The sequence below is a fragment of the Rissa tridactyla genome, chromosome 8, assembly GCF_028500815.1.
Source record: "Rissa tridactyla isolate bRisTri1 chromosome 8, bRisTri1.patW.cur.20221130, whole genome shotgun sequence".
NCBI classification, from domain to species: Eukaryota; Metazoa; Chordata; class Aves; order Charadriiformes; family Laridae; genus Rissa; species Rissa tridactyla.
The window spans coordinates 52,697,492-52,724,622 of NC_071473.1; the positions used below are offsets into that span (position 1 = coordinate 52,697,492).

General features: G+C 39.4%; 1 protein-coding gene across 7 annotated transcripts; it reads left to right on the top strand.

Annotated features, from left to right (window-relative positions):
* The first annotated feature begins 1 nt into the window (after position 1).
* ATG4C (autophagy related 4C cysteine peptidase) lies at positions 2-26,263 on the top strand. Of its 7 annotated transcripts, none has more exons than XM_054212741.1 (12): positions 2-156; positions 692-795; positions 3,572-3,702; positions 4,366-4,449; positions 5,063-5,296; positions 8,440-8,770; positions 10,687-10,757; positions 12,250-12,386; positions 16,012-16,090; positions 16,758-16,834; positions 21,122-21,241; positions 24,960-26,263. In XM_054212741.1, exons 3-12 carry the CDS (start codon positions 3,627-3,629, stop codon positions 25,128-25,130), a joined length of 1,380 nt encoding a protein of 459 aa, XP_054068716.1. In that variant the 5' UTR covers positions 2-156; positions 692-795; positions 3,572-3,626; the 3' UTR covers positions 25,131-26,263. The 7 variants fall into 7 exon arrangements, with proteins under 7 accessions (XP_054068716.1, XP_054068718.1, XP_054068722.1 ...); XM_054212740.1 differs by having other exon boundaries at positions 68-271; XM_054212743.1 differs by lacking the exon at positions 692-795.
* The last annotated feature ends 868 nt before the right edge of the window (positions 26,264-27,131 follow it).

Consider the following 27,131-nt stretch of genomic DNA (forward strand, 5'->3'; position numbering starts at 1 on the left):
GCTCCCAGCATGCCCCGCGCGGGCCCGCCGTCGGGCCTGGCCGGCTCCCGCAGCGGCGTCCGCCGGGAGCTGTAGTCCCGCCGCCGTTCCCCCACGGCTTTAGCGGCCCCGGGAGGCCGCTCCCCGGCCGGCCGCGCCGCGGAGCTCACCGGGCGGGTAAGCGGCGCTCCCACCGCCTAACGGCTGCCAGCGGCTCCTCCGCACTCTTTTACGGCGGCCGCGGCGATGGCGGGAGCGGGGAAGCGTTAACCGCCCGCCGGCTCTGTGAGGGGTGAGCGGCTGGCGCCGTTGCGGCGGGACGCGAGGTGGGATGAAACGCCTCAACGGCGGCGGCGAAAAGGCGGCCGCTGCCGGGCGCACCCGCGGGCGGCGGTCCGGGCCCGGGGCCGCGCTGCCGGCCGGGCTGTGGTAACGGCGGCGCGGCGGGCGACTGGGGCCGGCGGGGCGAGCACAAAGGCCGCGGCGGTCGGTGTGAGGGGTCCGGACACCAGCCTCCCGCGGCGGCGGAGGCCGGGGCGGGAACGGGCGAGGTGAAAGGCCGTTCTCTGCCAACAGCTCCGGCTTGGCTTTAAATGCGTAAAACGTTCGGTCTTTGCTGCAGGATTGGAGGGAAAAAAAAAAAAAAAAGCTCTGTTTCTTCACCTGCCCTTTGCAAAGTATTGTTTCTAACCGTCTTAATGTGTGTTTACAGCTAGAAAGGACTCGCTCCTTAAAAATGACTTCTAGGCATTATTGTCTGTGCGGGACTTCTGTGTGGATTTTGCTGTCACTGCCGCTAGTTCAGTTTCTTTCCAGGTAGGAAGGAAGTGGAGGGGGTCTTCACTCTTTAATTAATTAATAAAGATAGTCACGTTTAGAATTCATTCATCCCTTTTGCCGCAGTTGCTTTGGCAGGTTAGGTTGCTTTTTCTGTTAATGAAAATAAACAAATTCTGTTGTTAGGGAGGTTTTTTTTCCGTGCCTGTTAACAAACAGCCACCGCGCTGCAATCATCCCCCTCACAGGGGGCTCTGAGAGGACAGAACTTCCATTTTTCATTCACAGGTGTGTCCTGCCGCTCTGTGAAGTAACATTGTCCCAGTAATGTATGTGCTGGACAACTTCTTAAATGAGAGACAACTTCAGTATAAAACCATTAGCTTTAGATTTAATAACAGGGGTTGCATTGTGTCCGTTGGGCTTGAATCCGCGTTCCCTGTGACCTTCTCCTGATGCTGTTCCATTAATATCAGTGGAACTATTACTGATGCCTTCTTGCATTGATGGGAAGAGCCTGCATTTTTCCAGTGGAATAAATGTGCCTGGTTTTTGTTAGCATTCTTCTTAGAAGTCCTTTTCACGTCTTTAGCGTAATGCTGGGGAAGAAATGTTAACGGGAGGGAAGAAAAATGTGCTGCGATGACCATTGTCTTTTAAAGGAAAATGAGCTTCTTTCTTATTTCAGTAATTTTTTCTTCAGGCCCTTTCGGAACAGTAGAGTTTGTTTCATGCCTAATTTTAGCCAGAGGGAGCTTTTATAGGTATTGGCTTTTAAGGCAATGAGTGGTCCCCGCATAAATGACTGTTGCTGATTGATCGTGTAAGGACAGGCTGGACCAAACGCACGTCCTGAAGAAGTTAATCTTACCAGCTTTGCCAGATGGAGTCAGTGATAATGTCTATGTGAAGTCTTTCCTTTTTTCTCCTAAAGGAAAAAGAGAGGGGGGGGGGAAAAGGCAAGAAATTAAAACCTAATCTTAAATTTCCTTTCTCTTCCTTCCCTTACAAAAAAACAGCTTACACAAGGCTAATCAAAGTAGGGTTGTATCCATTTGTTATTTTCACTAGCAAAAAAATGTCAATCTTCCCCCATGTCTGTGAGCTTGCATTGCCTCTTGTATTGTCAGAAAGTTGTTGACAGACTTTTATGAAATAATACAATGGAGTGGCAGAAAAACATGCTAGGGATGGCTTGGGCAGTAGACTGGTGTTTTCCTTGCCCTACCTACAGATCCTTGAAACAGCCCATCTGTGCGAGTACCTTCAGGCCCTGAAGACATTGGCACCCTGACATCTTCACACTCTCTTCAGTTACACTGTCAGTGGTTAGGTTTTACTTACTTAAAATATGCTCCCAGTGGAGGGAGTAACATGGTTTAGTCTTAGTCCTGCTTTTGATCCCAATTCAATGGAGAATAACACATGGAAAGGTAAACACGGTTCTACATTCTCCTTTTAAAGTAAGGTGGATATATATAGTACCAGTGATGGTGTATGCTTCTGGTCCAAGTTTATTAATTAAATGAGATAGTTCACTTTCATTCACATCGTCATCTGATGTTATCAGAACTTAGCTAAAAATACAGTGAAAGTTGCAGTGATGATCAACTTTTGATGTCCCACAAGAGTGCCTGTTAAAGCAGGAGCTCTTAACTTTTCAGCTATCTATGCAAGGGTTTGAGCTACCAAATATCATCAAGAAAACCTCCTGTATCAACTGTTTTAAAGTGAGCCATTGACAGAACGCGTGCAGTGAAGGAAACTCTATTAATAGCAAACTTCCTGTTAGTAAATGGTGCGGTTGGACTACAAAGGGAGTTCTGTCACATTTTCTCAGACTTCTTAGAAACAGGGATAAAGGCAGTATATATTATTGTATTATTATCAGTTTAGCTTAAGTTAGAGTCTGTCTTGTCTTGCAGTTCAGAAAGAGTCAGTAAAAGGGCGCTCCCTCCCCCCCTTGGAAAATTTTTCAGCTGTTTTTACAAAACTATTCTGAACTGTAGTGGTTTTCACCATCATTTTACCACTCATTCTTGAAATACGGGAGGACCACTGTAGACAACACGATCAAATCAGAAGAAAGCCTTTTTTGCACTGCAAGTGATAATTAGAAGGGATGCAAAGTAAACACTGATTTAATGACAGTATTCTACGCATCTTTTGATGTTACCCATCTAGCAAGTTAATTCTGTACAAAATTATGTCACTGTTACTACACATGTTTTCAGTACTACATGCTTTCTGCCTTGTACACGTACAGCAAAACATCTTGCATTTTGTCTTTCAGTTCCTCCAACGCACGTAAATTTTGGCTTAGAAAATTCTTAATTAGAAATCTGAAACTAATGCTGTTTTAAACTAATGTTTAAAATCAAGATTTGTTTATTAGCTCTCAAGACCCCTGATGTGGGGAAGAAAAGTGCTTATCGTATTCCATTCAGCGGAAGAGAATAGCATCTACTCCATTTAGGGAAGTGCATTGTAGCTCTTCATTTCACTGCCAATTAGAATGCGAGTGCTCGTATGCCAGCACAGGTTATATGCTCTAGATCAGTTTGTTGTGCAATAGAGAGCTGTTGGAGAACATTATATTTTATTTAGCTTTGTATAGTAATTTTATTGGTGTATATTTGGAATTAAATGTTTTTATTACTTATTCATGGAACAAGTGATTGCTTCCCAGTCCCTGGAAGTGGAGAATTTTTCAAGTTTATTACTGTTTCTGGTCATGTTAGGCTTAAGTACCGAAGTGGGCTGGTGGTGATACTTCTCTGTGCCCATGGATATGTTTATACTCTTGTTTTTACAGTAGCAGAATTGAACATCTTACAAGACAGCGATGGCTTTTTCTCTAGAATTTGAATATGGAGGCCACAGGGACAGATGAAGTAGAAAAGATAAAATCAAAGTTTATGTCTGCATGGCACAACATGAAATACAGTAAGTGAAACAGTGTATGGTAAAATCCCGTCTCCATTGAAATGAATGGAATGTTTCTTGGTTGACATGAATGGGATCGTGATTGAGAAACTTAACTAATATTAATAATAAAAATGCAATATGGCCCTTGAAACCGTTTTTACTTGGATATAATAAACAGCCTGAGGAAACAAACTCGTTTAGCTTTTTCTTTTTCAAATAAATTTGCAGAATTTCTTTTTTCAATTACTTATTTTGAAAACAGTAAATAAATTGTGTAAATGACACTAGATTTGCATAGACTTTTAAACAGGGATAATATTGAATCCACTGCACAAAGATATTTTATTTCTTATCTGTACTTTTCTGGAAAAAGTAGGATGGTGTGTGAAATACAAATTCCACTGAAGAATCTACTTCACACACTTGAGTAACATATTTTTCCACAGTTGAACATCAGTAATTTGTTTATAAGCAACCAAATTTTCAAGTGTGCTGCCTACTAATCAGCCCTTAACCTTAATTTCTCTACGTTCCCTCTAGGACTGAGGTTGCTCAGATTTACCACTAGGCTTCTGTTAAATTTTGTTAATTCTAATAACTGAGCCTTGGAGATGTCTGGCAAGATGAAAAGATACTTTTCTTATACTTTCTTTCAGTACTTTCTTTTTGCATCTATTTTAGGTTGGGTGTTGAAAACAAAAACTTACTTCAGTAGAAACTCTCCAGTCTTTCTGCTGGGAAAGTGTTACCACTTCAAAACTGACGGTATGTACATAGCACTTAACTCATTCCAATCTTACTCATCGGGAGCGCTGTGAATATATTTTTAATCTTCTAGAAAGACCGTCATTAACCATTACAGAATTCAAAATGTAAATATGAAAAGCTCAGAAAGTACTTATTTAAATGTCCAGTGCCACCACTGATGCAACCCATCCTAACCTGCTTTATTCAGATGTTACACTGAAGTTCTTTCTGTAAATATTACTGCTGTAATTTGCACTTTACTTCATTTACCCATCAAATTGAGATTTTCTTTCTAAAAAGTCATGAATGAAATAGTGTACAAAAAAAAACTTACAAAGAGTCAGTATACCAGCACCTTCGTTATTGTTTTCCAGTATGCAGTTTTCTAAAAATCCCTCTCTATTTGGCCATTTACATCAAGGTGAATTAAACAGTTGCTTACTTTCAAGTCAATGATTCCATTGCACAGTGATGTTGGCTGCATTGCTCTGGTTTTTTGTGTTGTTTTTTTTTTTTCAGCTGGTATATTTCTGTTATTATTTCTATTTTCTACCAGAATAGTTTTCTACTTACCTTCTAATAACAGAAGTGCCATATCAAATTATAACTTAAATTGTGCTTTGCTTTACAGAGTCCGGTGAACTCTCTACAGATGGGTCCAATTTTGATAAAATCAACACAGAGATTTCAGGAAACGTCGAGGAGTTTCGTAAAGATTTTATTTCCAGAATATGGCTGACTTACAGAGAGGAATTTCCTCAGATAAAGGGGTCTGCATTAACAACAGACTGTGGCTGGGGTTGCACGCTGAGAACTGGTCAAATGCTGCTGGCTCAAGGTCTTATGCTTCACTTTCTTGGTAGAGGTAAGTTATGAGAGAAGATCTCTGTATTTGGCGTGATAAGCTTGAGTGTTCTGTAGGGAGTGCGATGGGCTTTATGTAGCCAGAATCGAAAGGACGTGCTGGTTTTGGTTCTGGACTTCCTCTCATTATTACTGGAATTGTTACGTGGCATCAGGACAGTGATCCACCTGACCGGCTTTCCATTTCTGTGAAAGGGAATACTAAGGTGTGTCAAGGGAAGATACTGGAAACTCCACAGAAGCTAACTGTGAAGTAAAATACCACCAAAATTTGTGGTCCCATACCTGGGTATTGTTAGTATTCGTGCAAATGGCCAGCTTTCTTGAATCTTGCTGATTTCTTCAACTCAAGGTATGGAAATGAGTTCTGCAGCCCATAGCTGTGGGCTATGGCAAAAGTGATGTTCTTTTATCAGTTTTAAAGTTGTACATTATTCAATTCTTCTAGTAGTCATATATTGAGTTAATAGGAGGATTTTAATCTCACTTCAATACATCATTCTTTGTGTTGAAATTTGCACTATTTCATTTCCTCCCTTCCCCCTGAGTACTCACAGAGGAACTTCCCTTTTTTTCCTATCATTGTCTATCTCAAAATATTCCCTCAGTCACAGCTGGTTCAAAGAAGTGGCTTTAGGAGACTTGGAATACTTTCCACTTTCCAAGGCGAAGTGTGCACGTCCTCCCCATTCTTCCAGCTGAGCCATGTCCTGCGTAGGTGTATTTCTGGCTCTTCATTAACCACCTATTCTTTCCATCCTCTTCTCAATCCATAACCGACCACATTCCCCCTTTCAAACAATTGGTCCTGTCCTGTCACCACTGCTTGTTGGCAAAATGATCCAAGACATGGGCTGGAAGCCACCCAGGCACGTTAGAGGGAATACAGTGTATTGTTTACTCAGCCAGTTGTTGGATCACAGAAATACTTTAGTAGAAGATAGTTCTGAAAGCCTGTTTTGATAACGCTTTGTACTCACTGTGCAAATATGATGTAAGCTGTGAACACGGTCCCAAACCAGCTGCATCACAAAGTCGTCTTTCTTGGCAGTGTCACGACTGAACTGTCAGATTGGCTTACTCAATGTTCCTTTTGCTGTAGACACTTAAGTCATAAAACAGACATTATCCCTTTCAACTGACTGCAAATATCAAAACGTATGAAAATACTTCTGCTGAGAACACAAATCCCTTAAATATAACTTCTGTTATACATACATTTAAAGAAATAAAAAAAAATGGATCAGAAGGCTACCTGTGAGTAGGAATGCATAATGGCTCATTCTCAAGTAACCCCAAACAAAAAAGCCCCAGGTTTATATCTTTAAAATCCACGGTTACAAAGAATTCCTTGCACTGTCCCCCATGCATCCTAATCTGGAAAGTGATTTGGTGATTCCAGAGTGCTAGTGTTTCTGTGGCAATCCAAATGTGTAGAAAAATGGAATATGTATGGTCTTTCTGGACTACTTTTCTCATCACCCAGTCTTCTGACAGGTGGTGAATTATCTTTTGAAAAGCTTTTTATGAGGTCTGGGTAGCTTTTGAAACATATTTAAGTGTTTACATGAAGTTTTTCATCGCTGTTTACTCTTTTCCCAGAGATGTTTTCATTATAGTTTAATGATATTGTTTCTGTTACAAAGCAAAACTCGACTGCAGTTACTAGCTGGAATACTTAAACTTCCACTGCTATGTGGAATGTTCCAGATATTGCTGAATGATGTTGTAAATGAGTTTTTATTTTAAATATTAAGGTACTGGTAAGTTTAACTTTTAAATGTCTGTGCTTAAGACGCTGACTTAAATCTGAAGCTCACAATACAGGAGTAGCAAGACCTGTGATGTTACGTTGAGCTTATGCATACATCTGCCTGGGTCTGCAGTGAAGAATTAACACGAGGTGTCACAGAGCGGTGTCACTTCTGTTAAGGGGCATTGATGCGGGGTGGTTGTCACCCTGCAATGAGGGGGTGACGCGGATGATGGCCATTACCGGCAATACTTGTGATGCTGCTGGAGCCCTAAGTTAGATTTTAGCATTAAAATGTAGTTGCCTCTGTGCTTCCTCTTTGTTTCTCAAAGACTTTTACATGGATACTTCAGTAAGAGTTACGAGAAGGGCTGCGGTTCTTGCTCCCTGTCAGAAAAGGTTCCTCTTGCTGCTGTAATGGCAGTTCTCTGAACCCCCGGCAGCTTTCCCAAATCCGTCTGGCTGAGCAAAAGCCCCTCATCTGCAGGGTTTGTTCCTCGCTGGCGCGTGGCCTGGCCTTCCCCTGGCCTGCTGGGATGTCCATCGCAGACCTGCAGGTTGTGTTCTGCTCTGACAGCGCGGCCGCCGTGCTGCGGAGATCTCCTCATGTGCTCTGTGTCGCAAGTAGTTGTTTGAACTTGTGGGAGAGATTTTCAGTCAGCTGAGAAGGGAAGCGTTGCTGTTCCCGAGATCTGCTGAACCCCCGTGATGCTGTAAGAGGAACGCTGTGTGCAGGATGCGTTGTTAGAGAGTCCTTTTGCTAGAAATGCAGACTGTGGATACTGTGCTGAATAATATTTAAACAAGCTTGTCTTGTAATCTAGGTGAAGAATTCACAAAATTAGTGAAGAAAGAAATGTTGTCTATTTTTCTGCTGATCTGCTTTGATATTTTACAGGAGGAAGTGTTTCTTTTTACATTAATAATTCCTCAGGTTTGTCTATTTCTTTTAATAATGTGACAAACCAGAAGAATTAAAAACAGCTTTTGAAACTTATTTGGTTTGGATAAAACTTTTTAGATGGTACTCAGTAGCTAATTTTCATATTTTTAATGTGTAAGATAGTTCTAACCTGTGCCTTATATATCTTGTGTATCTTAACTGACTGGGATCACAGAGTCTGACCTGCTATCTCAGATAGATAGCTTGAATTGCTGACAAATGTCCTGTTAGTAGTATTTTGTTCCACCTGTCATTCAGCAGAAAATAAAAGCAAATCATATTCCACTTGAATTCTTCGTTTACATTTTAACACTGACATTTGCATCTTGGTATGTTAAGTGCACGTTACTGGTTTGGGGAACATGGGGGAGAAAGGGATGTGTTTTGCTGATTATACCAAAGGGTTAATATTAAGTTTTAATCTGCATCTTAAAATTTCTTGCTGCAGCCTGGGTCTGGCCAGATGCGTTGGACATTGACAATTCAGATTCTGAATCGTGGACAGCCCATACAGTGAAAAAGCTGACGGCATCATTCGAAGCATCGCTCACAGCAGAAAGAGAACCCAAGATCCTGTCAAATCACCATCAGGGAACAGTAAAGAGAAACTACGATGACAACGAAAAGAGGAATGAAGTTTATCATAGAAAAATAATTTCTTGGTTTGGCGACTCTCCGCTGACAGCTTTTGGCTTACATCAGCTAATAGAATATGGAAAGAAGTCTGGAAAAATTGCTGGAGATTGGTATGGGCCTGCAGTTGTTGCACACATTTTAAGGTAAAAATACCTTTATTCTTTGTTGTTACCGTGCCTTACACATTACAGGAGGAGCATTTCAAAGTGTCATGAGATTACTTCAGCTTAATTGCACATCTAACTGTTCATTATTGGCTTTGTAAAATGTCCATATTAGTAGCAATTCCTGAGATTTTTCAGAGGCGGGAAGGGAGACAGCAGTAGGTGCAGGAGTAGAACTCTGAGCCTTTGTTCAACCTTATTTCAGGAAAAAAACGGCATTCCTGTTCTCCTGTACCTTGGGCAGTAGAAGTCCCAAGTATCTCTCCCAAACCTGGGGTTTTAAGTAGAGCTGCATTTAATGAAATGTTCTAAAAACTAACCACTCTTTCAACCTTGGAACATGCATAACATTATAGATTTTTTTTTTTTTATACTGTAACCTGGGGGCTGTAATGTACTGATAGTGTAATGAAATGTCAGAGCTAAAATTGATGTTTTCAGCATTTCTTTGGACACATCAAATTCTTGTGAAACTGTAAATGTATGGGACTATTAATATTATAATTATATCACAGTAAAAGTAAAGGGTCTGTGACATTCAGTGTGGTTAAAAAAAAAAAGTCGAAAGTCAAATTTCTCCATACTATGTGCCTTTACATGCTATTTCTTTGAATACTACCAATTTTTTTTTGTTTGGTTTGGTTTTTTTGTAGTCTTATATGCTTATGTTCTTAGTGGATTCCAGTTTACCTATAAAATGAATCACTAATAAGTCATTTAAGCAGCAGAAGCCAAAGTTCATACATTCGTCTCTATATATGTGAATAGATGAATTGGATATTTATTATAAAAGTATATTAATCTTAAGTGAACCTGTACTGAAATAATCAGGTGTATGTGTGTTAGTATTACTTATGTGTTTTCTTCTCTTTTTTTTCTGATGATAGAAACTGTCAGAATTCTTTTTGCTTGCTTTAAATTGCAGTAGCCTATTTACGTAATGGGAGCGGGGGGGAATCTGGTCCGGAATTCCATTCAACACAAAGCAACTAGTGATTTCCAGCACTGCAAAGGTTTCCTTTCCTAGATCTCCTTTCTCTAGTACAGCAGCACTAACAACGTATAGCTCTGTCTCATAACTTGAGAACGACTGTATTAAACCATTCCTCAAAATATATTGTGAAATAAAGGGATAGTGACCATTTAATGCAAGCGTGTATTGAAGTCAAAGGCTAATCTTCTATTTTGAACAGTTTAATTTCTTTACATATGTTGTCCTTGATTGATGATCATGCTTCAGACTATCGACATGTATTTTCTTTTTCGTTTTTAGGTCCATTACTCTTATTCTTTTGAGGATAGCCTAGTATTGCAATTATCTTTTGGGAAGTTTTGGTGAAACCTCACAGCTTTTTACGTGCAAACCTTTATTTCCGTAGACATGAGGTGCTCATGTGTGGCTGGTTACATGAACTGAGGTCAACTAAAGAAATCTGTTGAGTTGAAAATAATATTTTTGTCAGCAAATTTAGCCTTTATTATCCCAATATAAATGACAGAAAATTGTTATAAACAGAAACAAATTAGATAGTGAATATGAATTTCATTGTAAGTTAATGTGTTTCTTTGGGCTTTTTTTTTTTGTGGTTTTCATTGTTCTTCTAAATAGACAGACATTGTCATCTTTGTTTGGGAAAAACATGTTGCCATATACGCTGGATCTTGGTATCCAGTGCTTAAAAACAAACAACCCCCCCCCCCATCTGTATTTATCAGGAATGGAAGATGTCTTGAATTAAAACAAACAAACCAAACCAAACAAAAGCAAAAAAAACCAAATCCAACAACAAACAATTAAAACCAACCTGTTTCTAAAAATTAAATAATATATGTTTATTTACTGTTAATTTCTTTAAAATCAGAGATGAGTTAAATAGTTTTGTGTTTGTACTTAGAAAAGCTGTTGAAGAAGCAAGAGACCCTGAGCTACAAGGAGTAACAGTCTATGTTGCTCAGGATTGTACAGGTAAATGTTGTGATTATGCAGATTTTTGCAAATATTTTAGATGCTTTTTATGCCTTTCAGTAAGTACTTAACAATAGAGCTCTAAAGGATAAAATAAACTCAAAAATGGATCCTCAACATTGAGATTATGTAGACAAAGGGATTGTTGATATATGCAGATGTTTGTTCTCTTTGACAATCAGACATCACAACGTGAAAACTGCACAATGCTTGTTTGGGATCTTATGGTAGAAGATAGTGTAATTCCAAATTCAGCAAGGTTACTTTTTCTTACAATCTGCCTGTTGTAGCTCTTTATTTTGGATTTAAATCACTTACTGATCTGTTTTGTACTCACTTCAATGTTGTCTTAGCAATAAGCTAATAAGTACTTCCCTATCTTATTAAAAATAACGCCCCAAAACCAACCAAGCAACTGAAAAATATTTCGGTTCAGTTAGATTTGTTAGTTAGGTTTTATTTGTCTTTTGCATCACAGGATGCTTTTATCCATTTTTCTAGAGGGGAAAAACCCACTGCGCCGGTGTTTTAGAATAGTAAGAAGCCATTTTCGCTTGGAGTTCAAAGATGGGAGGAGGATAGCGCACCCGAGTCAGTGGTAACCTTTCCTCTGCTCCAACCTGGCATTTTAAATAATCGATAACAGGCAGAGTAGCTTAGAGCTCTGGATGCTCGCGAGCAGAAAATGATGACAAGAGAAACTAAACGTGTGGTGAAACTTTACGCTAATGACTTACAGTCTTTCAAATCTAAGCACAAGGTATTACTTCAGTAGCCATGTTTAGCTGCCAGAAATTTTAGTTATGTCATAACCGATCTCGGGATAGGACACCCCGAGACCGACACCCCTGGGTAATCAATCAAACTGGTTTCAAAGAGATACTGTTTAATCATACGCTACAAACCAGTTTCACTCGACTTACTATGACAGTGGAAATTTTTAAAATTCTATGAATTTTTCGCTTCTTTGTTCTGGTGATGATTTTTCGCATCTCTCAGTTTGGAGAGAATAAGCAATAATACTACATTAAGGTTTTACACTTTTCACATTCACATGTTCAATGACTGTGTTGTGTTAACTTTAGACAGCAAACTTTGAGTAATTATTAAAATCAATTATTGTCTTTTTTTCCTTTAACATGTAGATGTTTCTGTTAGTTGTAGGCTTTCAAGTTTTAAATGACTCCTTTTAGAAGAAGTTTATATCAAGTGAATAAATATTTATTGGCTTTCTCCTAACCTGTCCCTTCTGCATTTTCCTGACAATGAGTCTTAGCAGCGACACGTTACCGTTCCACAGAATATTGCTGAAATAAGGAAGCATAACACTGTTTTTCATCAGTCACTCAAGTTATATTTCAGCAGGACGGTAATATTTTGAAGGATTGTAGTTTTAGCCTGTCACACTAGGTGTTGACGTGTTGTAGGTGTGTCTTTGTAAAAGCTAGGTGTTGTATTTTAAATATGAACATTTCCCTGTGTCTCCTTTCAGTCTACAGTTCAGATGTTATTGACAGACAATGTTCTTTTATGGATTCTGGAAAAGCAGACACAAAAGCTGTAATTATATTAGTTCCTGTGAGACTCGGCGGAGAGAGAACAAACATGGACTACTTAGAGTTTGTAAAGGTATGAAATGAGAGTTCAATCATTTTTTAAATAGTAGGACTAGGTGATATGAAAAGCGACTTCATGATGGTAATCTTCTACCTATTAAATGTGTGGTGGTGATTTTACAGTTGAAGGTTGTAAAGTTTGACTTTACAGATTTTAAATTTCCCCATTACAAGATCAGACATAATTGCAGAGCACATGATGTCCCTTGGTAAAGCAGCGATAACTGTCCTACTCCTAAAGTAGCTACCTGAAAAGACGTTAATGCAGTGGCTCCGATTACAAATGGTAATTTAGTTACATATGCTATTAGACTTGTGCTATTTTAAGTATCAGTCAGCATTTCAAAACATAAATATACCAAATTCCTCATTCTGTTTCTGATTTTCTTAAATGTCAAATGGTTTAAGGTTGTTGCTTGTCTGTTTTTCCCATTTTCTTTTGTCTTTTTAGTCCCCTTAAGAGAGGGGTTAGAATTTTTTCATATCTTCAGTCACTACTTCAGATGTTTTTTACGTATCCGATGTTAGGATGAACGTTTCAAAGGACAGTGATGCAGGAGTAGCAAGCAGTTACCACACATAAAAATGAACTGGAAAAAAGTAAAACTCAAGGAGAAAGCAGAGGGGAGGAAAGTCTGTGCTGTCCCCTTTTTTTCAGCAGAGGTTCTGCTTATAGTGCTAGCCCCTGAAGACGTACCGTACTCCTGTCTCTTGAGCACAAGAATACTGCTCTCTGAGAGACTGTTCTCTTAGCCCTGCTGCTTTATCATTTTCCGTGCTGCTGTTTGTCTGTCTTCAAATTCTTGTTTTAATTTTTAAAATACCACAATGTAGTAGTAGCATGAACAAAATCTATTACTGTTTTTTTTTTCTTTTTTTCTTGTGACTCTCTCTTCTGTGTAACATTTCAGGAAAACATTAGTTTTTTAATGGCATGGGGAGACAGAGTGATGAAGCCTTTTATTTCAGTGATGAACTATTAAATTGTTTTTCTTTCCTGATTCTTTTCCTTATATTTTCAGAGAGCTGGCTTTGGAAAAGTTTAGTTCTTACAGTTAAGATAAGCCTGTGGTCTCAGACACGATCTAGGGCAACCTTACTTTACTTTCAATGTTAACTGCAAAAAAGCCTTTGAATCAGCCAGGTCCAGGAAAACACGCAGTGCCTCGGTTTGTAAGCTAACAAACAGTTGCTTCTGCAACTTTCATAAGGCTTTTTGAGCGAAATAAAAGTGACTCCAGTTCTTTAATACTGGCTTTTATTATTGACGGATATCTATGGCTGGTTTTACCCTGCAGAGGCTTTCTCAGTTTGGCTCTCAAAACCTCTCTTTTGCCAGAGTAAAATATGTTTGCGTGGCACTGGCTTTCACAGCAGAGTCACGTTATCTAAGCTTGCCTTGTCCAACGGGCTTTACCGGGGTGATTTCTGCTCCTCATTTACCAAGCCTGGTACTGCCTTTTGCAGTCCGGTATAATGGAGACTGTGATAAGAGGGCTTTCAATTGCATATATTAGTCACTCCAGTCTCTAGCTTGACTCTTCACAAGAAGTGACTAAATTTCTCGGGACCTGAATTTAAGTTAAAAATGCAGATTTTAGAATGTAGTACAAGAGGTGATTTTTACAAAGGATTTTATATTTATGGAGGAAAATTGATGAATTTTTTATAATTCACTTTTACAAGAAAACTCCCATAAATTAAACAGTTATTCATTACTCTGAGTAGCTTTTCTTCCTTTCTGTTTCACTGGCAGAGGACGTGTCCTCTTAGCTGTTTCAGCCTTTGCCTCTGATCTACCTAAATGTCCTGTAATGCTCAGCCATTGAGGAGCCTTTTCTAAAATAGCCTTCTCATTCATATTTTAAATCAGCAGCCCTTTCTCTTAACCTGTAGAAACCAGACTGAATTTGACTTTGTTAGCATCTCAGGTGAGGAGTACAACAGTTTTTGTTATGTTACATTACTGTATCATCGTCTAAGCGGAGAAAATTTTATCTTGAGAAGCTTTGGTCTTATTATTTGGTCTTACGTGAAATACCAATCATTTTGTTGAGAGACAATGATATATAATGGTTACGCTTTTAATGGCTGATCTCTTAGAGGAGAGGATATAGGTAAGACTGCCAGCTGATGGAGATCTCACTTTCGCTCAACTGCTAGTCTTCTGGATTGCTGTCCCAGTTTGGGCCAGCGTCCAAGTTTTTGGACCCAACTCTTGTCTAGTGCCACAAGAAAAGCACTGTGATTTATGGACATTGAAAGGCTGTTCAGTTTTCAGAATATTTAATGGTCTTGGGCTTCAGTTGCATTAGAACAGTTGGGCTCAGCTTTCTGAAGTGCTCAATGTTGGCAAAATTCAGCTCCCACTGGAGTCGGTGGGTTAACTAATGGAGGACTGTGTTAAGCCAAGACTGAATACTCACAAAAAACCTAATGAGCTCTGTTAAGAAACAGAACCTCACAAAAGCAAGAAGAGTAAAAATATGTTGAAGGGAGAGGGAGGAACGTTCTCCGTGCCTTCTTCCATTCCCTTGCTAGGTACTTCTTTTAATAGAGAAACAATCAACGGTGATTTCTTTGGCGTCCATAGTCTGTGGCTGCATCCAGAGCTTGTCGGTGATAGAGAATCCCAGTCTGTTTAAGCTACTGCAGTGTTCTTACCTTGGCAAAATTGCATGTGTACAGGTAAATCCTGCTCCCCAGCACTGGAAGGTATATCCATAAAATCAACGTTTTATGATGTAGTGAAAAGTCTGCACAGACACATGGGTAACAGAACCCAACTCTTTTCAACCTAAATGAACAGAAAGACCCTGGGAGCACTGGTGTGACTGTAGCCCATGGCTTATACCCCAACTCTTTCTCTCCTTGGTGGCTCCTAGCCTTGCAGTGACTGGAGGAGTATATTTCCTTTACACCTCCAGACTGAAAAGATTCCTGTATTTCACCCCACATCCCCCTTCAAATCCCATTAGGTGTATTTGCAATGTCTCTTTCTCAAAGTTGCTACGTACCGATGGCTCTGATTCCTCTACCCTCACAGTCAACATCCACGAAGCACTAAGGTTTATAGGGCTTGTCTCTGTGTGTGTGTATGTGTGTGTCTCTCCTCTAGTATTTTGGGCTGCTGTTTTCAGAGTTGTATCTTGTAATCACTCTTGCTTCAACTGGCATTCCTCCCTATGATGTAAAAGTTCATACTCTAGACAGACTTCTACATTTGAATGCAAAAAGAAGAGAGCCACCAGGGGCAGAGAATGTAAATGTATATGAACTCTGTAAATCTATATACTTTGATATCTTTTGACTAAGGAACCTGTGCTCAACTCGTATGATGCTACATTTTGTCTCCTCCCCAGAAATGATACTGCCAGTTCTCTCAATGTCTGGGCATCTCATGAAAAGGGAGGACTTTCTCTGGAATATCTGGTGGTACATTTTCACTTTGGTCAGCTGTAAGCTTCTAAAAATTGAGTCAAGCCCCAGAAAATCATGAAGTCAGTCTTTAAAAAAAAAAAAAAAAAAAAAGGAACAAAGTTATTTGCCTAAAAAGAGTAGAGAAAGAGCAGAGATTTTAATTCAGTTTAATACTTCTTCTGTTTAACTGTCCTAATTATTTCATCTTCTGCTTATAGGGAATCTTAAGCCTTGAGTATTGTGTTGGTATTATTGGTGGCAAACCCAAGCAGTCGTATTACTTTGCTGGATTTCAAGGTTAGTGTTGTAATACGTTATGTCTCTTCAATATTTTTCTTTAAGAGTTAGGAAGTTAATATCGAAGCAGTGGGAAATAGCATGATTAAAATAGCAAAATGAGTACCTTATTAATTCATCATATCTACCAAAGTCCAGTCATTTGTCATTTACCCCATAGAGTAATTGGATTCTGTAAAATGTACATTTAATTTCCGTTGTTGCATAAACAAGGCATAATTTATCTGTTTCACCAAACTTCAGGAGCGTTTGCTATTACTGTCTGGCAGTTCTTATTTACGTATTTACTTTTTACTAGTTTAAGTGGTGTTAGTTGATGCTTAAATGACAAGCAATACATTCTTCCTGTCAGGATGAAGTAGCACAATACATTTTTCATATGCAAACTCCAGAATATAATTGTGTGTTTGTAAAAGTAATTTTATCACCAAAAATTAAATGACAGTCTCATCACTTTATAAAAATTCTGCTTATACAAGCATATTTGATTATGCAAAAGTTAATCTGTCCTGCAAAAACCTATGCTTCAGTCAATGAATATCAGCCTGGCAAGCAGTTACTTGCTGGCTTTTTTTTTTTTTCAGCTGTTCTGCATAGAAATTGGATTGTAAGCAGTGTAATAATAAGGTGTTTTTTGAATTACTTGTCTTCTGTTTTGTCCTTGTAGATGACAGTTTGATTTACATGGATCCTCATTACTGCCAATCTTTTGTAGATGTCAGCATAAAGGATTTCCCTCTTGAGGTAGTATGGATATAGACCTGGCACTGTTTGCTTCCCATATGAATCAAACACTAATTATTTAGAGATGTTCTAGCTAGCTGCATCTTTATGGGTTTACAGTTACATGTTATTTATCAAAGTTCTGCCCTTCTTTATAGGCCTATAATCAACAAAAATGACCAGAGGTTAAAAACTCAATATGGGGATTTAATTTTTACTTCATTAATCTCCGTCTCTTTCTTTTTAATGATCAGAAAACCTCAGAAACAGATGATCGCTTCATTTAAGTACTTTTCCATCAAAGAAAATAGACAATATTTGGAGTACTTAAAGCTGAATTATTTGAATTTGTGTTTGTTAGTTTGTCTTTTTGGTCATTTTATTTTATTTTAAAGTTGCACTCAGCATTATGGAGAGAATTACTGTAGTATTCAATAGTAGGAGCCTGTTGTCAGGTTGGAACCAGCGTTCCTGTAGGTTTACCTGCTGCTTCTTTATCCAAGAATTCATAATATTTTTATACTGGAATAGGTGGTTGTCATTTGAAATGTAACTTTTGCTCCTAACAACTGTAGAGGTAATTTTTTTTTTTATCTTCGTACAAGTGGAAGCTTTTGAGGCGTATCAGTGAAGTTTGTGGTTGACTAGATGAATTTCACTCAAGTGTTCTGAACTGTTTCTTTTAATGAGTTTTATTATTATTTTTTATCAAGCTACTGTTATGGAATAGTAGTTTTCAAGAAAGTGACAGGTCTGAAAGTGTAGGTGCTGCATTTGTTCTTTCTTTCCCCTGACCCCTTTCTAGGCCACAACTGTCTGGGTGCATCTAGATGTAGTGAATGCATCTTTTCAGGCTACTCCTGGGTCTTAAAAATCATGCTTGTTTTTATTTACAATAGTGTTTTCCCTTTTCCTTAACCTCTTACCAAATAACTTGCATTGAAAATAGATAGAGCTAAAGGAGGTTATTAAAGAACTCAATTTACAAGTACCGTGGGAAAACATTATCAGTTGCAGAAGTAAGTGTTCAATAGTACTCACAGTAGAAGTACTCGGTGCCATCCATACAAACTCTCCTTCATGATCTTGTGTCCAACTTCCACATGAAGGTCCAGCCTCCTTGGAGCAACTCTTCAGTCAGTGTGGAAACGCTCTCTGGGTGCATCCTCTGCTTGGGACAGCATCAGCTGCTCCACAACAGAGTTGGTTGTTAGTAGTGATTCCACAGACCACTGTGTTCTGTGAAGTTAAGTACTCCTAGACATGGAAACACAGCTTCAGAAATACATACTGCTGTTAAATAAGAGGAATATGTAGTTATCTCCACCACCCCGGAAATACTAGAGACTTAATGTAGAATTCTTAAAGTTCTGCAGTAAAGTCCTGTGAACAGTGGGAGAGAGTTGTATGCAACTCTCAAACTCACACCTGAGGAACTGAGTAGGTGATCTTAGATTGACTGTTTACACTTAGAATGTAAGTCAAATGGTGTGTAATGAAGTTATGTATCTTCACGGCCTCTGTTTGGTAGAGCAGCCAAGAGTCAACTTAAACTGAGAACAGTGGAGTGAACGGCAATGGTCCTGTCTGTTGTTACCATGAAAAGAAAGATCCACGTAGAAGTTGATCACGATACCTTAATCAAAATACCATCCTATAGTATTCAGGAAAACTGCTTATCTATATCAAAGGGCTTATACTGTTATACAGTGCTAATGGTAAATTCTGGGGCTGGTTTAAAGCAAACAGAACATAGTTTTCAGTATTTATGCTTAACAAGATGCTTTAATTAGCATGACATATAATACAGAAGTATGAGATTCTCTAGGAAATTAGAGGATTCTGAATTTAAAAAAAGAACATAGCAGCGAAATGTATCAAAAAACATCCTAGACAGAAACTTCCATTATTTTTAGAGATGCCTTTAGATTTACCCTATTATTTGAAAGAAGGGTTGGTGAGTCCCAGCTCTGCCTATTTGTATTGTGGCAGCAGCCAGAGATTATAACCAAGCTCCTTGCCCCTTTATGCTAATAACTGTAGTAAAATACAAGGCCTTCTCTGAAGATTTTACAGTTCAATTGGGTAAGTCAGACAAAAGATAGGAAGAGCACAAAGAAGCAGAGCTGAAGCGACTTCCTTAAGGTCACACCGTAGCTCAGTGGCCAAGCTACAAAAAATACACGTCTTTTTGGTTTCTGTTCCCATGACTAATCCTCCAGATTGTGCTGCAGGCTGGCATTAATATGAATTTCCAAATAATAATAAGGTTTTAAAATGTATTTTGAAGGTATGTGAGCTGCCAGCTTGGCTTGATCGCATCCTAATGCTTTTCTGCAGACAGAAAATATATCGCAATTTAATGCTTAGTGCATTTAATAGCATTATATCTTTGTCCAGAAATGTCAAAAGTAAACAGAAATTGCTTTCTTAGTGTGGATAGTTGCTTGTTAGATTTATCTGTAGGGAATATTTTCAAAATTGACAAATTGTCCAGAATAAGTTGGAAATCAATCCACTCTGTATTGGCTTCCAGAATCCATTTGTTTGGAGGAGTGGGGGAAAAAAAATGCCTACCCACTTCTCTTTGTTGTGCAGTGATTTGTGTAGCATTAAGACTTCTGCCCTGAACAGCACAGCACAACCGGATCGCAGTTTGCTGAAATGTGGTGTGGAAGGCAGGCTTCGATTTATGCATTTGATGACCCAGGAATTAAGATTCAAAATACAACTTCTGCATATAAAATTTGAACAGAATTAGGAGAAAAAACAGTGACTAAAATCAATCGTGTAGAAATACAACTTTTCATCTTTGCTTATATTTTTTAGCAGAGCTTTAATAGAAATACTTCTCTTAGGTTTGTAATCACAAGTAAAGAATGATATACTTCAATATGTAAAACTATAACGCTGACAGCTACTCTCAGATCAGGTAACTAGCGCTGTCGTCTTCTGTACATCAACTTTTCTGACTGGCAAAAAAAGAAAGATTAAAAAAAAAAAAAAGATAAAAGGGGTTTCTAGTATAGAGACTGCCTGATGTTAGCTGTCAGGGGCTGCTGTTGCTGTAGTCAAATTAGATTGTAGCAGTTGCGAGTTCCTCTGTGAAGGATAAACACACTGGTGTTGGTAAGAAATCTGCTGCGTTGCTGTGTCCTGTAGTTAGTGTTGTGTTGGCGAGTTGTCCTGGTCCCATGCTCGCCAGCGCTGTGAGCCCTGCACAGCCTGCGCGTCAATGTGAAAGGAAATAGTGCAGAATATTCACTGGAGAATACTGATAACTGGGGGAAGTTCGTGAAAACCAAAATCTGCATTTCAGTAGAGCGGTGCCTGCGTTGCAGCGTGGTGCAGGCGTGGTGTGGTAGCGCTCGTTACGGAGCAGCGTAGCAGGATTGTAGTGATTTAATAGAGGTGGGATGAGGGAGTAGTTCTGCGTGTTAGAAGCAGAATAAAGGGGATTCCCTTTGTGAGACAGTCAGTGGTGATGAAATAATTTAAGTTATTAGAAAATGAGGTTCATCAAAACTCCGGTTCCTGTAATAAATAAACACATAATCCGGGTGGGTAGCATATACTTACCTTTTCTCTCATAGGCTGCGAATGAGGAGTGTGGGGAAAGGCTTTTTGTATTTGTTTGTTTTTTCTTACAGCATGGCTGCTGATAGTTCACAGCACTGTCAGAGCATCATCTGTCATGAAAAGAGATTTCACGTTAGGAAAAAACCATTTATAAAGCAGGGCATGTTGTTTGGGTTTTCCCTACTTGTGGATTATTGTAATATGGTTTTGCTTTTGTGGGTTTTGTGGGATTTTTAACCCATTTCATTTACTAAAGGAAAATGCATGAGGTTGGTTTATTCCATTATGTCTCTTTTATAGAGGCTGGGGGAGGGAAAGGGGCAATGGGCGGAGGTAGTAAAGCAGTAATTGTAAGATAGTGCAAAAGCTGTTACAAATTCAATTTGCAGAAGAGCATTCACCTCCTCTGCCTTGGGAATATTCATAAAGTGCTGCTCGGAGCGGCAGACCTGTGACAGATCTCAGACTAGCAGGGTGTTGTGTGCAAGTTTGGTGAATGCAGCGTTGAACAGCAGGTTTTGTACATGTGGGGAAGAGCGGAATTACTGGAATGTTTGGGGGGGGGTTGGAAGAAATAACTTCAGAATTGTGTGCTGGGTTTTAATTCAAGCGATGCAGGGGACTGATTGTACGTTAAAGCTGTTGGTGGGGAAAAAAGTAAATGCGTTGGTCTATGCCATTCTCAGCCTTAACCATGGGTTTCGTGTTTTTTAATCTTGACACTTGCAGTCATTCCACTGTCCTTCTCCCAAAAAGATGTCATTCAAAAAAATGGATCCGAGCTGCACAATTGGATTTTATTGTAGAACTGTGCAGGACTTTGAGAAGGCTTCTGAAGAAATAACGAAGGTAGGTGTCGAAGGTACCACATCGATTCCTCAGCCAGAACGGCCTGTGTGCACTGCCTATGGATAAGGGGAGAGAATCGGCTTCGCCCTTCTAAACAGACATCATTCTTGTCTTCGTATTTATTGCTGCTTTTATAATCGTGAGAAATCGAGATTGTTTTTTCATTTCATCCGATTTTACCTATAGGTAAAAGCTGGGGAGAACGTGGGCGGCCGAGCGGGCGCAGGCGGGCCCACGAGGTGGCACTCGTGAAATGGGAATATTTCTGCAGGCAGCGCTGGCGAGCGGGGACTGTCCCCTGCTGGGGGGGGACGCTGGAAAGGCAGGCAGGGCCTCGGGAGGGAGGGCTTTAAATGGAAGTATTTGATCAAGCCAAAATAGTATATTATTTCTTGTTAGCGTAAGTGCTTTTCCTGATGGCATTTAAGTGTAAGGCTGTGTGTTTACGATTTGGTAACAACGTTTTGAAGTCTCCAGAGCAGGTATCACGCAGCAAATCTGTCTGATCACCTCCTTGCGCTTGAAAAACACTGGTATAGGTTCATTTAGGTCCAAATGTAATTGCCATTTTTTTCCTTGCTTATTACAGCATGCGAGTGTATGAAGTACAGCTTTATTAATACATTCTGTTACCTGTGGTAGCGAATAACTGTGTTCTGTGATTTTAAAAAATAGGCTATGAAAGGATGCAGCAGTAGCAAAAGATGGTCACAATATTAATATTCTAACCACAGTAGTTATCACAACAGCACAAGGAATTAATGTTTGCACAGCATTTTGAATGTCCTGTTATTATAGCAAAAAAAATAATGTTAAACTTAATACTGTGTATAATCTTTTATAGATATTGATTGATGCTGAAGTTGTTTCTTTGATGTTTACAGAGAGGTGGAAAATAGATTTAAAGAAGTTCCTAAGCAATGGATATGTGGAAAGTTTAAATAGTGAAGTTTATATTCTAAAAATCTAATTATAAAATTGGTTGCATTGGAAGTTCTCTTCCTCTTTTTTCCCCTCTTTCTTTTCTTTCAAGTTTGGGATTAAGTACATTTCTTTTTCTGAATATATATTGTGAAAATTCTCATGGCTGATCTAAGTCTTGGAGCTATTATCCTGGTATTTTAGACAGAAGTTCTTTATTATTAATGATATTATTTTATAGAAACAGATTTCGGGCACAGTAAGTTTGAAAATAGAGGAAAGTTTGGATATAAATACAACGTGAGAAACGTTCTGTGATCTTTCAATCCTTCCTTCACATCCTTTGTTTTTTCCTGCTCTTCCCTTATTTTTCCCTTCGTTCGCACTTTGAGTGCAACGACTCTCGAACTATAAAGCGCAGTATATACTGTGCCCCATGTAGGCTAGACTAAAAAATTCAGGTTCTAGCTGCTCGTGTGGGCAATAAGAGGTGGGAGAAAAGATTTAGCTTTTATTACTTGGGGATAAACCTTATGAGCCATATATTCAGTGACAGAGAAATCAGGGCATTGAAATCACGGGCCCACATGGAGCCACTGGTGAAACTCCCTCCAAATCCCATTCAGATTACTCTTTGGTTTTGTACTTGCTCATTAGGCACCTATTGTTAAGTAGCTTATTATTACCTGGAATTAAATAGCTGATAGATTAAGGAGACCTGGAAACACATCCAGACTTGGGAAGGATGGATGTACCGACTCGCTGCAGTCTTAATTCTGTCTTCACTTCAGCACTAATTCCGAGCAGGCACAGCAGTTTCCCTCTGGCTTCTCAACACCACGTGGCAGATCCGGAGGTCAGCAAGAAGCACTGGCCTTGCTCAGCGCCGGGGATCGCTCTGCCTTTTCCTGGCCACTCTGCTGCTACTTTACATTCTTATTTAACGGGTACCAGGCTTGCCTTTCTGCTAATGCAGTGACTTGTTTCCCTGTCGAAACCCACGACAGCAAATGAACAATCCATTTGGGCTACAGCTGCATTTGCCTGTTTGTAGCCCGGGTTCTCAGCAGGAATGAAAAGTTCTCTGAGGAACTGGACTGACTGAGTGTTGAACTTGGATGCAGTTCAGCACAAAGAATTAATTGTTGCAGTGACAACAGCGGCAGTCTGAGTCTAACACTGAAATACTAAAAAATGTTGCTGTTTATCAATAAGCTTCCCTGTAGAAATCATCACAGCGGTATCCAAAGGCCTTGCAAGTTCTTTAGAGTTTCAAATTACCTGTGATCACCGAGTGAGACGTAGCTTGATAATCACTGCAGTCATCTTAACTGAGTTCCACGCGACTCTCGTTTAGGTGTTTGCCTGTGCCCAGCGTATGTTCTGTATTGAGTATTTCGTCACCTCCTTCGTACAGAGAGAGCTGTGCGGGGGGCCTTGGAGAAGGAAGTTTCAGGGAGGGTTGAACACAGACAACGGCAGTGGAACCGCAGGCGTGTTTCTGTCCCAGTTTGGAGAGGCCACCTCTAAAGGTGCGATGGTTGTTCAGTTGCCGTGCCTTCCCGGGGGTGAGGTTTCTGTTGCAAACTTGCGACGAGGAGCTGGCCGCAGCCCACCCGTCCACAGCCCAGCAGACAGCCTTCGTGTGGCCATCAGTTTCTGTTCCTACCTTCCGTCTGTGTTCGGCCAGAAACAAAGCATTTGTACATCTTACAAACTTTCTAAAGCTCATTTGTTACTCTTCTCTTGCTTTTGCTTATTACTCTGTGTGTGTCTCCTATATCTCCTTCCTCTTTTACCCAGGTTTCACGTTACAATAGCCAAATGCAATTAAAATAGACTAGAATAAAGTAGAAAATTTCAGTAAAAATGAAGAATTTTACCGTGAGTGTGATTTTAATTATTTTTTTTAAACACCCCCCCTGCCCCTGCCCCACTTTTTTTCTTACTGTTTAAAAAATATAGGTTTTTTCACTGGTTTAGATTAATTGTTCTCATGAAATTATGTTTAGTGATTTTAGTTCCGCACAGCGTATACTTCTAAACTAATGTAGTTCTGCATGTCACTGCAGCACTCTGCTGATTTTTCAAAGCAGGTAAGAAATTTAAAAAAAAAAAAAAAAAAACTTAAAAAAAAAATCTGTGAACAATTAAGTGTCCAAAACAGGCTGAAAGGCTGCAATGTCTTTCAGTATTGCTGATCTGTTTTAGTATTTATCATTCCCCACCACCTGCTTTGTACAGGCTCAGTTTTCTTATTTATAAACGTGGGGTTTCGGCACCCCAGCTCCCACAGCCCGTTGCTGCCATCAGGCGGGTTTTAGCCATGTGCTCTCGATTGGGTTATTTACATAGGTGGATGTGTTTAAACTTTCAGTAAAAATATTGATTATTGTACCTGCTGATTCTACAATAAAAATGCCTCTCTGAGATGCTTAGTTGCCGCCGAATTCATACCTGTGCTTGAGGAGGACGTTATTAACTATTTTGTAGAGTTTTTTATCTTCCTACGTGAGCTCCAGCTGCACTGAGGCAAACAGCAGGGAGAGGGGATCTCTACGGAACAAGGTGCAGGGTTAGGCATGAAATTAGCAGCGACCTGAAGAAGAAATGGAAGTAAATGTTTGTTTAACGGGAGGAGGGGATGTTTAGATGGTGCAATGCTTTTGTTTTAATATGATAGTAAAACTAAAGAACGCATTTTTTACTTTTTAGTCATCATCAGATAAATATCACTACTTACTGTAGCTCTTCATTTCCAATTAACATTTTATCTGGTATGTGTTTTATGTTGTAGATGCTGAAATCTTCATCTAAGGAGAAATATCCCTTGTTTACTTTTGTAAAGGGTCATTCCAGAGACTATGACTTTGCTTCCAGTCCACTCCATGAAGAAAACAACCTTTTTTCTGAGGATGAAAAGAAAAGATTAAAAAGAATTAGTACAGAGGAGTTTGTCTTGCTTTAAGGACATTTTACACCGGATTATTGGCAGCTGTCCAGGAGAACACTGGCCTTTTAAAAAATAAAACATATAAAATGTACGTGTCCTCCTCCCCCCAAAAGGCAAGCTTGTGCTGAAATTGGTCTATTTTCATAAAGAGGATAATGTTTTATATGTTAATAGTCTTTAAAATGTCATTTGTAAATGTACTTACTAATTATTTTTGTTCACAACGAGATGATTGAGTTTGTTGTGCTCACGAAGACGGAAGGCGTTGGTTAGAGCCAGGGACGCTGGATTGTGCCTACAGGATGTCGTCCTGCTCTTGCCCTCTTGAAAAGCTTGGCCAGGCCCTGAAGCTGAGCTTGTCCCCTCATGGCCTGGCGCTCCAGGAGGAATCCTGAGCAGAGGCTGCCAGATGGGGGGGGGGGGGGCGGTGTCAGGGACGTTTTATGTCCTGTCCGTAGGTTTTGAGACCACGTTCTTCCTGTTTGTAAGCAAAATCTGAGCTCTGTATTCATGAGGTGTGGGTGGGACTCGCGTCTGTCTTGCAACGTAAGCCCAAGTAGTCGCTAATGCTGTAATCGTGACCCTCATCCTGAGCAGCACGGGGCAAGAAAGGGAAGTTTGATATATCAGTAGTAATTGTCAGTTGCAATACTGATATAATTATATAGGCTGAATTGTGAGTTAAGATACTATTTAGCAGTATGATTTTATAATGGTTTCTCATTAAGCTTGCTTTGGAGCCTTAATATGAGGAGTGAAGATAAAGTATTACCTTTCCCCACAATTTTTAAAGGTTATACTATTAATATTAACTGCAGCCAATCAAAGCAGCTAAAGACAGTTATTAGAAGAGAGCGGTGTTTGTTTCCTGTTTCAGCTACTATAACGGTGAGGCTTCTCTCCCCCTAGTGCAGCTTTTGAATCAAAGCAAACGGGGGAGTGGATGTTAAAAATTCGGGGCTGTTTATTTTTTTTTTATTTTTTTTTTTGGGTACATGTTATTGCTGTACAAATGATTACTTGACGGTGTGTGTTCTCAGATTGCAAAGAAATGTACATATATAGTTTCATGTTTTAACAAAGTAAATGCGATATTTAAAATATGTATTAACGCTGCTTGGAAAATAAAAAAGTGTGAAAACGTGAAATGTGTGCGCCTTTTATATTAATATTAGATTCTCTAAGAGTGAATATAATCCTGCATCTAAACCAATATTGTAAGGTGTGAATACTCTGTTTATTTGCAATAAAGGCAAATTTTATTGTTGTGTTGTAAACCAAATGTTAACCTATTCTAAGTGCCGTTCAGGCACAGAAGGCACAAATGTTGCCGATCCAAATAACGCGCATCACGTGTATTCGTTGAAGCACCTTCTTCCCTTTTATGAGAAAGAAGCGACTAAGGGGTAGATTTCAGGCAGAACCGGATCAAGTGTGTGTATGTGTCAGGGCTGGAGCCTGCATTCGCATGTGTTAATTGAGTTAATATTCCAAAAAGCCAAAATGAGATTGTGTTCACTTGTTTTCAGGGAAAAAACCAACCAACCACACATCATTTGTCTAAATTAGTAACCTCTGCGCTGTTGAATCCTACTAATAATTGGCATAATATTACTTTTAGATGCTGCGTGTATGTGAGGATGTTTGGCTTGATCTTGCTTAATATTTTTCATTAATAGCCCAGAAGAGGGAGTAAACAACATATTTATGGAATTTAGACGTCAAAATGAGGAGAATTGTGAATGTCAGTGAGAGCGAGAAAATAGAAGATTCCTGTTTAGTGAAGCACGGGTTAATGGAGCCTTAGGAAAAATAAAGCCAAGACGTTGAGTGGTTCCTTTGGGTGACAGTGGACAGGAAATTACACATGAAGTTGTACTTTGCCTTCAAGTTTTAAAAAAAAGAAAAAAGCAATCCTCTGGTGCATTGTTAAAAGCTGCTGTCACAGTGCAGGGGGATAAAACTGGTATAATCTGGTTTCGCCGATGCTCTCCTTTCTGCTCACCTTTCCGTGAG